Source organism: Athene noctua, chromosome 19 (genome assembly GCF_965140245.1).
Source record: "Athene noctua chromosome 19, bAthNoc1.hap1.1, whole genome shotgun sequence".
Classification (NCBI taxonomy): domain Eukaryota; kingdom Metazoa; phylum Chordata; class Aves; order Strigiformes; family Strigidae; genus Athene; species Athene noctua.
In genome coordinates this window covers 9,256,708-9,271,902 of record NC_134055.1, presented here as the reverse complement: position 1 = coordinate 9,271,902, position 15,195 = coordinate 9,256,708, and the positions used below count along the sequence as shown (strand labels likewise).

Below are 15,195 nucleotides of genomic sequence, written 5' to 3'. Positions count from 1 at the left end.
TCCCATGTTATGCAGGAAAATGCCCCTGACCTTAAAGATCAGTGGCTGCTGGGTTATAGAAATATCCGTAGTGGTGGGAAACCTATACGGGGATCTTGAAGTTATAAGAACAGTCTCCGCCCCTCTTCTCCCAAGGTGCCAATATCATAACAAGCCCAGCGCATTTTAGTGCGTTGAAACTGTTCTTCAGAGGGATGCTAAATTTTCACAAGTTTCCGGGGCATCAGACTCATGCAGAATGTTTTTGTTTCGCTTCTAAATACATCTGGATTTCTTCAAATTGTTTGGTTAAAGTAAGAAGTTCCTTTTCAGACTTCAGTGTGGCTTTTGCCTCTTTGCCTCGTATGAGGTTTGGAGAGCACGGCGTCTTTGCAGGAAACGAGACGTTCATTTGTCAGGTGAGGGGGGAATATCAGTTGCCACGGGGAGAGGAGACAACCAGTTGGGACTCCCAATTTTTGTTTCTTCTCAATGTATAGACTTTTGAGTAATGTCATTTGACTGAGCTTTCACAGTTGATTGTGAGAGTGAAGTGGAATGCAATATAAGCTGAAAATCTTCCTACCTGCCATAATGCAAAAAATTACCAAACCCGTGCCTGTCAGAGCCTTTAGAAATCTGGGACGATTTTTTAAGCAAGTTCCGTGGACTTACCAGAGAGAATAATTAAACTCCCATTTTTCATTTCATTCTTCACATTGGCAATACTCAGTTTTGTTCAAATAAAAATACAAATCAGACCAAAACCAAAGCTCAGCTCAAGAGAATGGGTATTCAGAGGGTTGACTCACAAACAACACATGAGCACATGGGATTAACTTGCGACTGACACTTTACTGAGCTGCAACCAGCAGGGAAACAACACAGGATCGACATAAACACATCCACATCATGGCCCCTCTGTGTGGATCTGTTCCACTCCATCTGCCCGGGCCGGGCCCTCTCCCAATCATCCCTGGGTGCGGGAGCCAACAGGGAGCTGCTCTTGGAGGGCCCTGAACCTCTGTTAATTCTGGGAGCAGAGGCACCGCTTGGAGGAATAACTGTCCTTCTGCTCCTCCTCCTCACAAAGCAGTAGTTCTCTGTGTGCTCCAGAAACTGGCTGCGGAGATCATGGCCCCGCCGTGGGGATCTGTTCCGCTCCCCCTGCCTGGGCAGGGCTTCTCCCGAGCAGCCCTGGGTGCCAGGTTGTCCGATCAGCCAGGTCTTTTAGCTCTGGCTTGTGCTGTGCAGTGAGGGGCCCAGAAGGGGATAGAGCAGGACTCTGCCTCCGTGTCCACCACTGACTCCTTCCCCCTTGCTCTGATCCAGGATTGGATCCTGGCAGCCAATCTGGACAGAAAAGGAGGCTGTCACCCACCACCCCTCTGCTCTCCTGTCTCATGGTGCTACTTGCTAAACGAGCACAGGCAGACTGATTTCCAGGTCGGTTCACTGTCATCCACATCAAGGGGTTCTTGGCAGGAGCTGTGTGGCTGGTGGAGCTCAGGGCAGCCTTGTCCCAGGGACCAGACCTGCAGACAGCAACCACAGGAGTGTGCAACCAGAGAGAGAGGTGACACAAAAAGGGAGCCAGGAGCTATGTTTTAAATACTTTTATTTCTTAATTTACATAAAGGTATATATTTGGCTTATTTATCTCTTTTTTTATACTCTGAGATTCACAATCAATTGCTCTTAAAAAATAAAATAGTCATTTGCTTCTGAATGAAATCAGAAAACTATTTTATATTCCTCCCTTGTATAACAAGAACATATACTAATACTCCCGTACATCACATAGTAAAAGTGATCGTAGTGCTGGTTTACCAAACAGTAAAGCAAATGGAGAAGAAAACACACGATTAAGACGGAGGGTGCAGAGAGGAGTGCTGCTTTCCAGAGCACAGCTATTCATTTATAGGATTTAGTCACCCTGAGGTTCTCTCTTAGCTAGACTGTAGAAGGGGAGAGGCTCTTGGGTTCACCCAGGTTCTAGGTCTGTGAGTGAGGGCAGCAGGAGGCCCGCTTACTTGGTTGGCAGCTTGTTGCTTTTTGGGTAATTTTCTTGCCTCTCTGCACAGTTCCCATTACCTCTGTTCCTCTCACTGTGTAAAAGCCACCTAATTGCTTCCGCAGTAGGTGCATGGGTGCAGACATAGTACTCGCTGCAGAGGAAGTTAATGCTTGCTTAAAAACCCAAAATGTTTATGAAGCGGAATAGAAGAAAGCCCTCATGATTTTCTGAGGGGCATCCTGGCGCACTCCATACACACTGTGCCCTGCACGGACCCCGATGAATGCAGCGAGGCTGCATCCAACACTGCAGGTCCCACAGAGTGCAGGGAGGCTGGAAGGAGCCTGAGCCTTGTGGGGAACCACCGGAGATGGTCAACCCTTGGGCAGAGGTGGGGAACAGGGGCAGAGCACAGGGGAGGGACCAGCTGCAGCCCTGAGGAACAGGGTGAGGCAGCAGGTACCAGGGAGTGGGGGCAAGAGACAGCAGCACCCGCCGACACCCTGGAGACCCCTGCCCTCGCCTGGCTCCCGGTCCTGAGGATATGTGTCTGTGTTGGGATGGGAAGGCGGAGTGGGGCCCACTGCCTTTTGGTACTCTTTTACTCTCCGTTTGCAAATGCATTCAAGGTTTCTGTTTCTGTACTCTAATTTTCAGACATTCACACAAAGTGATTTTGTGTGCAAGAGATCAGTGGCTCTAAAGGTATTTCTCTCCTTGTTGTGACTACTTAATTTTGGAGTTCAGAACTACAAACATAACCTTGATGACCTGAGCAATTACTTACATAAGCAACAGCCTGGTATCTTGCTTCATTTGGTGTGATGGATACTAAAACATGTGGATTCTTTATTAAAAACTAACTCTCTTTTCCTGTTAACAGCCTTTCTTTACAAAACAGAAACACAGCTTGGATATGCATACGCATTCAGTCTAGATTTCTATTCTCATTCCAGAAATGCTTCCTATGTATATACCAATAATTGTTCCACTGCTCCCCGAGGTCAGCAAAGACATGGCCCTCGCAGCTTCCAAGTTTGGTTACATCTGTACCTGCATAAAATGGAGTCATAGGGGAAACCAGCACAACGTGCTTGCTAAATCCAGAGTTCAGCCCTGGTATAATACAATACCTCTACTAGAGTACAGAAACACACCATCGCTTGTTTATAAAGCATCTCAGCAGCGAGTATCTCAGCTCTGCACATACAGAAACTGAGGCCAGGCAGTGACTCTCCCCAAGTCACATCCTGGCAGAAACGGGCCAGTGTCCTTAGGCAGGGAACAGTAGGTTAGAATCTAGGGAAGGGTCTTATATGGCAACGTAAGTCCAGTTTCTGTTCAGTAATACGTATGTTTCACGGCCAGATTTGTACCTCTTACTGCCTTAATCTATGGATCCTTGATCTAAGCGAGCTAGTTCCCCTCTAATAGACCCAGTATTTTTATAGAAGTACTAACTGAATTATTCCTCACAGCTAAACCAAGAAACTCTCAATAAGAAATGCAGCCTTTCAGCTTGTGACCATTTCAATATAGGTCGTCAGCATAAAGGAGCAGCAGCGTCCACAGGAGGTGGAATGACTGAGTTTTCTTTCCCTTCTGTTCATCTCCTCTGAGCAGCTATAGCTGCTGCTGCTGCTTTGGCTTCCCTCTCAGCCTGCAACATGTGGGAGTGGCAATTCAGTGTTCCCTTGGTGTGGAACTGCTGCAGGTAGGACTCACTTCTCACTCCCTTGCTTTCTCCCTTCTCTCTTTCCTTGTTAAAAAGAAAGCCATAGCAGTTTCCTTCATACGCACACAAGATAAAACTGACCTCCTATAACAGCACTGTGTTTCTCTAACAAGGATTGGGGCTTGTCACAAACAAGGAGAGCCAGTGAAATTACAAATTTGCAGAAGAGCCCTGTGGAGGTTGATGAGGAGGAAAGGCTCGCATGGTTACAGGAGTCACACTCAGAATCCATCTGCTGGACAGAGGCTGGCTACTTGGTTGAGTATTAACTGGGTCACTGGTACCTGGAATTACCAAGCATCTCTACTGGAGTGCTGTCCTGTAAGTCCTAGCACCTCCCGGGAGAGAATGGGAAATAAAACCCAGACATACTAACAGTACCTTCCTGTGTCTCTGCACAAACTTATGCCACAATCGGGACAGCCAGCTTCTAGTCATAGCTCACATACAGTCCTGGGTTAGCATTTCCTTTGCTGATTTAGTCTTACTTGCAGCCCAATTGCAGCCACTTGTTAAACATGAGCACAAGAGTGAGGAGCTACTCAAGATGTGTGCTAAACTGTAGGGGAGTATCTAAACTTTGGGAGACATTTAAACAGGAAAAAGGAAGCAGGGAGTTCACTGAACCAATGCTCTGTCTCTGGAAGCCTGACTTTCTCCAGCACCCATGCTCACCTTCCTTCCCCACACTGTTGCAGCATCAAGCTGGCATAGCATAATTTTGGCTTATGCAGGCCACGTGCAGGAAACAAGATTCTAGTGAAACATCAGTCTGCTTTACAGACCCACATGTCTGCATTTAAGACTGATGCAGGTCAGACACTGGCCTTTAATATACAAAAATGCATCTTCATCAAGACAGAAGTGACACCCCAGTAAGAGCAGTCTGGGACTGCACGGGGTTGGGCATGCCATTAAACCTAATCACTGTTCCAAAGGAAACAGCTACGGTAGAGTATCAGCCACCTGCTTTGAAAATACTGACAGAGGGAGAATTAGCATGGACAATACATGTAGTACGATATGCGTGTAAACAAAGCATGATGTCACTGGCACAGCAGTATTGCACTACCAGGCCCTAGGTAAAGCAATTCAGCCAGATGGATTTTGGTATTTTAAAAACCTGTGAACCTCCTAGGCAAGGCTGAATTTAGCATACTGAGCAAACACTAGAGCCCCTAGGTATTTCTGTCCAGAGTTCTTCTGGGCCTTTCTGTAACAACCACCAGCATACCCAGTGCAGTGAAACTCTCCTCTGTCCCATTGCTCAGCCTCAGGTGACAGGTAAGCCATCTACAGGAAGTCTTCCAACAGTGCCCTTGCAGGGCCTGATACCAGGACACTGAGATGAGGAGAGTTGTGGACGTTATCATGTCTGGTATGGTTGCACAGGCAGCTCCAGATTTTAAAAATGTTTAAATAAAAATTGTTTATCTAAATATATATATATATATATATATATGTCATCTAATGTTTTCAGCAGAGATAAAGCATCATGACATATTTAAATAAAAAATAATAATCTGAATTGAGCCTTCAGTTTTAAAGAAAAGGTGATGTACAGAATAGGTCCCCAACTAGCGCAGTCTCTGGGTGTGGGAGCGCTGACAGAAGAGCAGCATTCACTAGGACGTAAGTTGCCCTATAAACGATGCGGACTTTGTTGGCTACAACTAAAACCATATACACAATCTACAGTCACTCACTTGGGTAGCACACTTTGGGTCCAGTGGACAGTTGTGTTTGATGCTTAGAGGAACCTGTGAACGTCCTTATGCTCAAGAAGTTCTTGTGTTCTAGGCTGCCCTGCTCATCTCCTCATGCCTGACCCTGCAGGCTGGAGTGGTGTGATTGATTTGGTGCTGGATAACCCTTCCAGGGTGGTGTGGAGCTGAAGGATCCCCCAGTTTCCAGTACAGAAGGGCTTCAAGCTCAAGACTGGTGTAGGGCTGGCAGCAGCAGGAGTCCACATGGCACTTCCTTCATTGGCAACTGAAAACAGGGAAGTGAAATTGATTATGGGGTAGTCACAGGAATGGGTAGGTAACGGTGAACGCATGCACCCCAGCTTTGTGGCAGAGGCCTCAATGAGCCCAGCTAACTCCTGCCCTAAGATCTTCTTCCCCCTCTGGGACAGGTGCATTCCGTCTAATGCCAATAGGTCTGGTGCCCTGTATGCAGCCCATGACTGAAAAATCTAAAGCCCTGACGGTAACACCAGCCTTGGAGCCACCAGTTCATCTGCTGAGTTCTATAATCTTCTTCATCCATCCCCCCCAACTGAAGGGATGGAGGAGAACACAATTTGTGCCCCTGATCCCTTAATCAGTTTCCCCAAGGACCTGAAATCCCTCTTCACTGCTTTAGGTCTTTTCCTGGTGATGTCGTCACCACCTACTTGGAAAACCAGGAAAAAAACTGGGGTCTCACTAGAGCGGGGACTTTTGCTGTGAGGTCCTTGATGCGGGCCCCAGGGAGGCAGCAGACTTCCCTGTGAAGTGGGTCTGGTCTGCATTTGGGGCCTTAAACACCCCTCAAAATGGAGTCCCCCACTGCAATGACTCTTCTGGAGTTCTTTCCAGAACTGGTTTTAAAACCCGGTCTAGAATGACCAGTCCTTGGTGGACCTTGGTCTTCCTCATTTCTCTCATCTTCTTCCTCCTTCTCTTCTTCACTCAAAAGTTCCAGGGCCCCGAATCTATTGTGAAGGGGCACCATGGAGGGTGAAGGAGGCTGAGAGAAGATTTTCCTGCCTCCCTGAGCAGGGACCCAATTCCAGCCTCCCCTGTCTCTTAGGTCCCCTCCTTCTGCCTGGCAGCAAGAGGCTGAGGGATCGCCTGCCTCGTTTGGAGCCGCCATTTTCTCCTGTTGCTTTAGAGGGGCTGGGGTGTTACTCCACCAGTCAATTTCCCTTTCACACTCCCTAATGCTTCTTAATCTCTCAACCTCTTCTTTGCGTTCTGCCACCAGGCTGAGCAGATCATCCAGTTGATGGCAGTGTTGTCCCTGCGACCCCCCAGCAGGGCTGACAGCCTCAGGCACTCCCTGCAGCCCGGGACCTGCACCGCTGCGTGTTTGCGTGGCAGCTCCCTCCGGGTCGCCATGTTCTTTCTGGCGGTGGTTTTGATACGAGTAGAGACCATGGTTCAGTCTGCTCGTGGAGGACAGTAAAATAGAACTAGCTCTGATAAATTCTAAACTCCAAAGAGCGAGTGCGATTTGCCTGCTCCCCCTGTCTGAGCGAACCCCGGAGAGCGAGTGCGATTTGCCTGCTCCCCCTGTCTGAGCGAACCCCGGAGAGCGAGTGCGATTTGCCTGCTCCCCCTGTCTGAGCGAACCCCGGAGAGCGAGTGCGATTTGTCTGCTCCCCCTGTCTGAGCGAACCCCGGAGAGCGAGTGCGATTTGCCTGCTCCCCCTGTCTGAGCGAACCCCGGAGAGCGAGTGCGATTTGCCTGCTCCCCCTGTCTGAGCGAACCCCGGACAGCGAGTGCGATTTGCCTGCTCCCCCTGTCTGAGCGAACCCCGGACAGCGAGTGCCCCTTGGCTGCTCCCCCTGTCTGAGCGAACCCCGGACAGCGAGTGCCCCTTGGCTGCTCCCCCTGCCTGCTCGCCCCGTCCGCGCCAAGTGCCGCGCGAGCCGCCGCGCCTCACGCTCCTGCCGCGCCCCGCCCTGGGGGCTGGTTTTGTACGTGATGGGCGTGAGGCGCCGCCACTCCGGTCTCCGCCCGCCCTCGGTCCCGCTGCCCTTGTCGGCAGCGGCTCAGACTTCCCGCTCAGGGAGGGGGGAGTGGGGGGGTGGGACAGGACTTGAGGCTCTCCCCCTTCCCTCGGGTTCTGCCTTCACGTCTTGCGGTTTCACCGCGGGTTTTGGATGCTTTCAGGAGGGTCCGCCGCCTCTGTCCTCCTCCTCGGAGCCCTCAGCTGCTCAGAGGCCAGTTCAGGCAGTCAGTCCAGGATGCACATCCCCCGCAGTAAAGCTCAGCTCTCAGTCTTGCTGCTAACAAGGTACCCCGCATGCTGGTGGCATACACTTGCTTTAAGGAGCAACATCAGCACATCTATTGACTGGTGAGATACCACTTGTGCATGCTGTGGCATATCTACGCAGCCAGACGCTTTCCTAGATTTAAGTGGAAAGGATAACCAGTTCTCTCCCTGCAGATTTCCTGAGAGGTTCTGTGCTCCCATGTTATGCAGGAAAATGCCCCTGACCTTAAAGATCAGTGGCTGCTGGGTTATAGAAAATCTCCCTATAACGATGGCCTGGTTCCTCTCAACCTGTATAAAACTGGACCAAAAGAGAAGAAAGTGTGCACAGGACCCATGTGTTGAGTGTTTTATAAGGTGTCAGCAACACCACCAAATATTTCAGATTTTTTGAGGCTTTTTTTAAAATAAAGCTAAAAGGTACTGATAAACAACAATGTGGGAGCACACATCCAGCCCAAAGACTGCAGGTACAGGTAAGCCTATCATATCCTTAGCCTGTACCTGAATATACTCGCCCTTTGTGGAAGTAACACATCTGCTCTACTAGAGATTGTATTATATCTTTTCCCCCAAAAGGCCACTCTTAAGTGTGTTACTGAGTTGTGATTTTGTCATTAGTCTTTCAGTGCATTTAATTTATGGGAAATAAATCTCCTCAAAAACTTGCTTTAATTAATTTTGGCTACAGTAAAATGGTGGGAAATGTTTATCAATTGTTGCAGCTCTGAGCTGCAGTGCTGTGACTGGTGAGTGATAAGAACAGCACGAACACAGGAGAGAAGAAAGGGCAGTGGCAGTGGGACTCTCCCTCTGGCTCGTGGCCAAGGCCTCAGCTCTGTCACCCTGGATCAAGGGCTGCAGTGGGGACAGTCCTAGCAACAACATGAAAGTTCATACACTGCCAGGAAACATTTTTCTGCGGAAAATTTAGAATATGCTAGGAATGGTTACTTGATAGCGAGCAGATGTTGGACCAAGAGCGATGCAGCAGCAGGTTTTATGAACGCAAGATACGTTCAGAATTCTGGCCTCGGACAATCACACCCACTGCTGGTAAAGGTGAGAGGGGTTGCATGGTCTCATCTGCTCAAAGAAAGGAGCACCATGTTTTTGGAAGCAACTGAGCACAACAAAGGGACACTGGAGTTGAGCCCTGGTTTCCCTGTTGTTGATTTGTTCCAATTTGGGTTGAGGGTAGCAAAGGTGCAGACCATGGCTGTCTAATGTTAACTTCTTTGCAATTTCTAAGGAAATAAAGGGTTTGACAGGGAGTGGATGTTTAGCTTGAAACCAGTTGGTTTGGGTCACTCACCATCTCAGACTTTCACAGAAGCTGGTGGCATCACAAGTTGATTTACCCTGTTGAAGGGAAAACAAAAGTGACATGTGAGAGCTACAATTAGTGAAGAAACAGGCTCCTAAAAACACACAAGCCTATTAAATTCAGGTTCCTGTTGCTTAACAATTTCTAAAGAGATAGAACATTAATAACCCTTTCACACAGAGGTGTCTGATAGCAATTCTGACAATTGCCGAAACATGCAAAGTACCATTGCTGACACCAATTGACAAGGATTTGGGAAGGTCCCAAAGTCATTCAGACGTAGCAATTGTTTCCCTAAGCCAGTAACAAGACTGTTTATACAGTGGCTGTTGAATGGTGTCCTTCAGACTGACAGCACAAATGTAAACAGTCACCAATGATAAAAATTAAATTAAGAAAAAAGGAGCTGTCTTTCAGTTTTCAGCTCCTGAAAGCCTCCTGCTGTTCCAGACAACTGCTCGCAAGTGATGGATGGAGTCTGGTGGGGACACTGCAGTGTCACCAGGCAGAAGCTGTCCTCGGCAAGGTGCTGTCCTGCACCTCCTGCATGCGGGCAACGAGGGGAACACGTCCTGTCTGCTCTGTGGGGTACCCAGGGAAAGGCAGCAATAATTTTACTAAGTTCATCCCTTAGAGCTTGCTCCTTGTCATTGCAGGACGTGTCCCATGCCATTCAGCCTTCCGTGGCAACAGCCCTCCTGCTGCAGCACATCACCTCGCCTCTCCCCCAGCCTGTTCCTGCCTTCCCAGGCTGTGGTTACACTGGTGCTCCCTTGACAGCATGAAGCACAGCAGGGCCCCTGTGTGATCCGTGACAGACCAGTCACCCTTGGCCTCTCAGACCTTTGGGACTTGACTTCCTGTCTATCTCGGACACTCACAGACCTCAGTGGGAACTCCTGGATTCTTACGAGGACGCTGGAAAACCCCCACCTCACCTGAGGACCTGGCTTCACATTGCCATGTTTGAGTGCTTTTACCCAAATGCACTCTGGCTGTACGTGGCCAACAGAGGAATAAATCTGAGTCACAGAGTCTTCGCATACAATTTGGCTGTGCTAACTTAAAATTACAAACAAACTGAAACAGCAGTATTTTATACCTTAAAGGACTGCAGCAGGATTTTGCCATCACATGCAAATGCACAGCTTATTTCTGAATCGGTGAAAAACCTGGGCAGGTTTACACGGAAGACCACACAACCCATCACTGCCCGAGGTTCTACCAGGTCAGAACTTCTCAGTGAAACAAAATTTTCCTTTGGAAAATGCTGATTCTATAAAACTCATCTGTGGCTTTTCGCCAGACTTCATACCTGACGCAGGACACTCTTTCTGCTGAAAAGGGATGATGCTGGATTCAGACATGTATTCCAGGATAAAAACTAACCAGTGGTTAGGGGACAACTTTCAAGAAATCTCTGCATCAGAAATTGGCCCAGTTCAGCCTACAGCTCTTGACTTCACACCGCCCTCACAGAAAATTTGTCTCCAAGATGCACAGAAGCCTCTGTGCCTTTTCTGCCTTTCAGGGCTATAAGCTGAAATATTTTTGATGCAAGAACTGGTCCAAGTTTCTTTGTAGAACTACCATTCTTGGTAACCTTACTGCATTGGACATTACACTGTACTGAACATTGCAACTGTGCTTTAACTATCAGAATACATCAGAAGGATAAAACCTATTACCGTGTAATGCTACAGTCCACTTCAGATGTAGGAAGTAAACTGTGGTACGTTATGAAGCTATCATAGAACACTAACACTCCAGATGTTTGAATGTACCATAATGTTGTTTGAAAGTCATGTCCCTTAACATGTAATTCATTACACATTTTTCCAAGATATAAAATATATACAGAAAAAGTTAGTCTTGCCAACAACATCTTCTCTTTAACAGAGAGAACCCACCTGCATTGCTGACAGATGAACTGTAAATACACACACAACTTTCCTTCTTATATTACTTACAGTTCAGTCTCCTCTGGGATAAAATGTACCTCCTACATAAGTAATTGTGTTGTCCTCAAGTCATGCGAGTTACTTGTTCTTTGCATTTTAACACATTTCTCTCAACTTCTGCTTTATCTCTTTTTTACAGATGGGAACAGAGGCCTAGAGGGGCTAATCCTAAAATACATTTAGAAGATTTCATGGGAAATCAGACCTCACATGACTTGAGAACCTGCTGGGGAGAGAAGTGACTTTCAGGGCTCACATAGGAAGCTCCTGGGCAGAAGAGGGAATTGAAGTAGTCTCCCAAATTTCAGACACTGCAGCCTTCATTCTCTGAAGCACTGTGTTGTAGACAGTGGTCAGTGGCTTAGACACAGCCTGATTTCAATGAGACTCAGTTTACAGATGGCAGCAGGTCAGCTGTGAATTTTTTTTTTTTAAAAAGCAAACCCACTAATAATAAATTTTAGATTCTCTTGGGCAGTAGAATGTAGTGCATGGACTTAAGCTAACAAGGCACAAGAGCATCTAAATCCCTGTTAAATCCCACTTGCCTTTCTAATAATGATAATCCCACACTGAATAGATTGTTGCTTCCAATTTGGTGATATCCACCGACTAAACATTGGTTCCTAAATTGTTCTATTTTCTCTGCAGTGTTTTCTCAAGACTGTGAATGTTTTTGTTCCTTGAAGAGAGCAGGGTGGGAACCACTCTGTTGTTTCCTTTGGGGGAGGAAACTTACCCAAATTGCCTTTCAAGAACAGAAGCTGCACAACTTTTTGGCTGTTTTTACGGGCTCTTCCAGCAGTTAAAAATGTGGCTGACTCCTTCTAACCCCATCATTTCCTCTCCTGTCAAACCTAAATATTTCTCCTAGATCCTATCAAACCATTTCCATGTAGTGTGACAGCATCTATAATTCTGAAGTATTTATAAGACTGTCTGTTTAATATTAAACTACATCCTCTAGAGCTATTAAATATTTATACTATGTAAAATGGATCTAATTTCGCAGCACCTCAGCTGGTTAGAGACTGCATAAGAAAAAGAAGACAAATTTAAGGTAACAGATGAGTGGCGAGGATCTTTTACAGGTCAGCTATACACTACTTTATTTCAGACACTGTGCAGAGATTATTCTCCAAATGCTCTGTCCCTTTCAGTCTAGTTGGTCACTAAGCCAACAGATAATGGAGATTACAGTTTATAATACAGCCAGCACAGCTGTACAGTTCCCAGCACAATCTGGGCCCTAGGAGACCTTTGAAAGAGTCTTTGCTCACATCCCATGCAAGAATGCTCTGCTCCACCCTCTGCCAGCACGAATAAAACCCCAATCTCCCTTCTCACCTGCAGCTTCATCTGCTCCTACAATTTAGGGCGAAGTTGTGAGAAGCAGTGATGGGATGGATGTCCCCCTGACTCTCCATAACACATAACTACTGAATGTTTGAGCTCCATGAATATGTCATCTCTGCTCACGAGCTCGAGCTGAAGCAAGTAACAGGATGTCAAGAAGAACAACACACTTTACTGTGTGCAGCTCTGTCATGCACAAGACTCCAAGAGAAAGGTTGTGCTTATATAAACCTTTTGTGAATGATGCCAACACCGTTTCATGTTAGGTTTCATACATAACTTGAAGAACACACATATTTCAATATCCTACAGCTTTCCAAAAGCCCTGTTTTCTTGCTATCTAAGCAAGTCAGGCTCTGGCTTTTGTAATAGAGAAGCATATTAGGAAATAATGTCCTAATTTTATGGCCTGCTGTACTTAACATCACTTAACTTTTACAACCAACAATAAAATGCTTCGATGGGGACCTTCTAGCCTGCAAATAACTCGTTTTTTAACTAGCAGGAGCTCATTCAGCAGATGAGAGTATTGGGGTTACAGGGCCAGCTAGATCACTGGACTTAGCAGCAACTCCTGCCTGTGCTTAAGGATCCTTCTCCCTCCTTCATTTCACTGGAGAGAATTCTGTGTTTCTGAAGTGCTGTGCAATATGCTATGAGGTGCCTGTTTGAAGCAGTACTTTAGGAAGGGATACCAGCATAACACTCAATAATGGCAACATTCAGCAGCTTCCTCCCTGTCTGAACATCCTCAGAAGCTGGGGGTGGGGTGGTAAACCGCTCCCAAAGGCTTTGTGAACACACTGAAATCAGAAATTTTAGGTGATGAAATGTTTACGTGATGAAATGTTTACATGGACAGACACCCTTGAAAGTTAATGAGACTATATGGCCTTAAATCTATGAAAAACAAATCTCTTTTTCAAATACAGCTAGTTAAAAGGGGTTCTTCCTGGCATGGAAGCATTGCAGCTTCCACCGGTGTATCAGTGATGATTATCAGTGCAGCCAGGTGCAGCATTCTGCAAATCCAGCTACTGAAACTCATCAGCAGCATTCAAATCTAATGTTGCTGTCTGAGCCTGTGCAAGCAGAACAGAGTCTAAGGAGTATCATTTGTAGCTCCACACCTGCATGACTTTCAGATGTAAGAGTGAATTTTACCCACTGATAAGTGAACACAGGAAGTTACTTGCACATGAGCTAGCTCATGCCATTGTTATCACTGTATTCCTGCAGATAGATAACTGACAAAATAGTTACCGAGTAGGAGAGCTGGGGCAGCCTTTGACATTCGGTTTCCTGATGTCCAAATGCACACAAACTCAGGTAAGTTAAAATTCTAGGGTAGAAGTAATGCTGTCACTCTGGTCCCCCTGACACTTGCAAGAGGATGAGTGTAGTTGCAGCTGGAAGGAGGAAAGAGATCACTAAAGCAGAGCGTAAAGTGGGCTTAGGCACAGGCAAAGTCCTCTCTCTGCATAATAACTGCCTCCTATTTTACCAACTGTGGTTCAGAAAGGGAGAAATGTCAAGAAAGCCTATGTTTCATATACTGGGCTCACTTAATCCTCCCCCTCATTAGTGCAGGGATCAATCGCCTTAAATAAATCCTTGCTGAAGCTGATTATAACATTATAGTAAACAAAGGAGGGAAATGGACACAAGTTTACAGACCATCCCACTCGTATTTTCCATCACTGACTGCATGCTGTCAACACCCTCAGAGTCAGCTTCAAGAGGATATAAAGCTTTTTGCAGCTGGCCTGCCAGGTAACACAGGACCAGGAAACACCTTAAAAACACAACCAACCGCCTCTTGGACCTTACCACACCTCATTCATACTCTACACAGACCCTACTGCTTTGTCTCACCAGTATTTCACCACACAGGGATTTATAGCTGCCTTTCACTGGGATTTTGTCCCATTTTCCTTGAGGACTTTGAATCAGTCCAACTCCATTAAATGCACCAAGTTTCATCTAGTAATGCATGATGCCAATAGGGCCACGCATGCGGGCACTGAATTCATGCAAAGATTTCTGCCCCTAAGACAAAACAAAGAAGTCCATGACTACTCTGCTTTCTCTTCGTTTTACTCCCTGTAGAAGCCAAACCCAGCTGTCTTACCTACTGCAGAGTTCTTTATCAGCCTGGCTCTCGACCACACTTGTGAGTGTAACATACTGGTCCCAACAACACACCACCTTTTTGCCAGACCCTTTACAAAGAGCAAAACCAGCAGGCTGGAGACTCCAGTTCAAGTGTGTACCTTTTATGTCCTTCATTATACAGAGGTTTTAACCAAGAAGTGCAGAATGTAAATATATATGTTCACCATTACTGTACTCCAGTAACTAAGTATAGTTGCTGTTTTCACCTGCAGTTGGAAGGAGATGGCTTTGGCCCCCTGCTCTACAAGGGAGTTCTCCCAGGATGCTGAACAAACTGCTAGGTGCACCTGTGCCTCCATCTCTACCTTAGAAAATGGCTGCAGAACATTAAACCTTAGTACAACCTATTCCTTTCCGAGCAGGGTGTAAGAACAGCTAAAGCAAGGATTGCTTCCAGAGAGCATGTCCTGTTTTAACATAACTGTCAGGTCAGTAACACTTTGGGGCAAGATACTCACAATTAATAACATGCATTACTGCAGAAATTCAGTGCTTTGATTTAAAAGGCTCCTAGTATGCTGCAGCTGAAAACAAGGACTGAAAGTGAAGATGCATGAAAGGTGAGCAATAATAATATATCAACCTAGAAAGATCCCAGTGAGTGGTACAGGGACAGGACTAGCACAGCTAAAAATAGTCTATGCACTGAGCTTCCTG

The 15,195-nt window shown here is 46.5% G+C and overlaps 1 protein-coding gene across 2 annotated transcripts in view; it reads right to left on the bottom strand.

The window, feature by feature from the left end:
* Positions 1-5,214: 5,214 nt before the first annotated feature.
* LOC141968243 (sphingosine-1-phosphate transporter SPNS2-like) overlaps positions 5,215-15,195 on the bottom strand; it is a 136,496-nt gene continuing 126,515 nt past the window's right edge. For both annotated transcript variants that reach the window (XR_012634826.1, XM_074922717.1), the window contains 2 exons: positions 9,035-9,081; positions 5,215-5,723 (listed from right to left, as the gene is read on the bottom strand). Coding sequence is in view for 1 of the 2 variants with exons in the window: in XM_074922717.1 (XP_074778818.1) it covers positions 9,039-9,081 (43 nt within the window). In the remaining variant the exon portion in view is untranslated. The remainder of the gene's footprint in view (positions 5,724-9,034; positions 9,082-15,195) is intronic.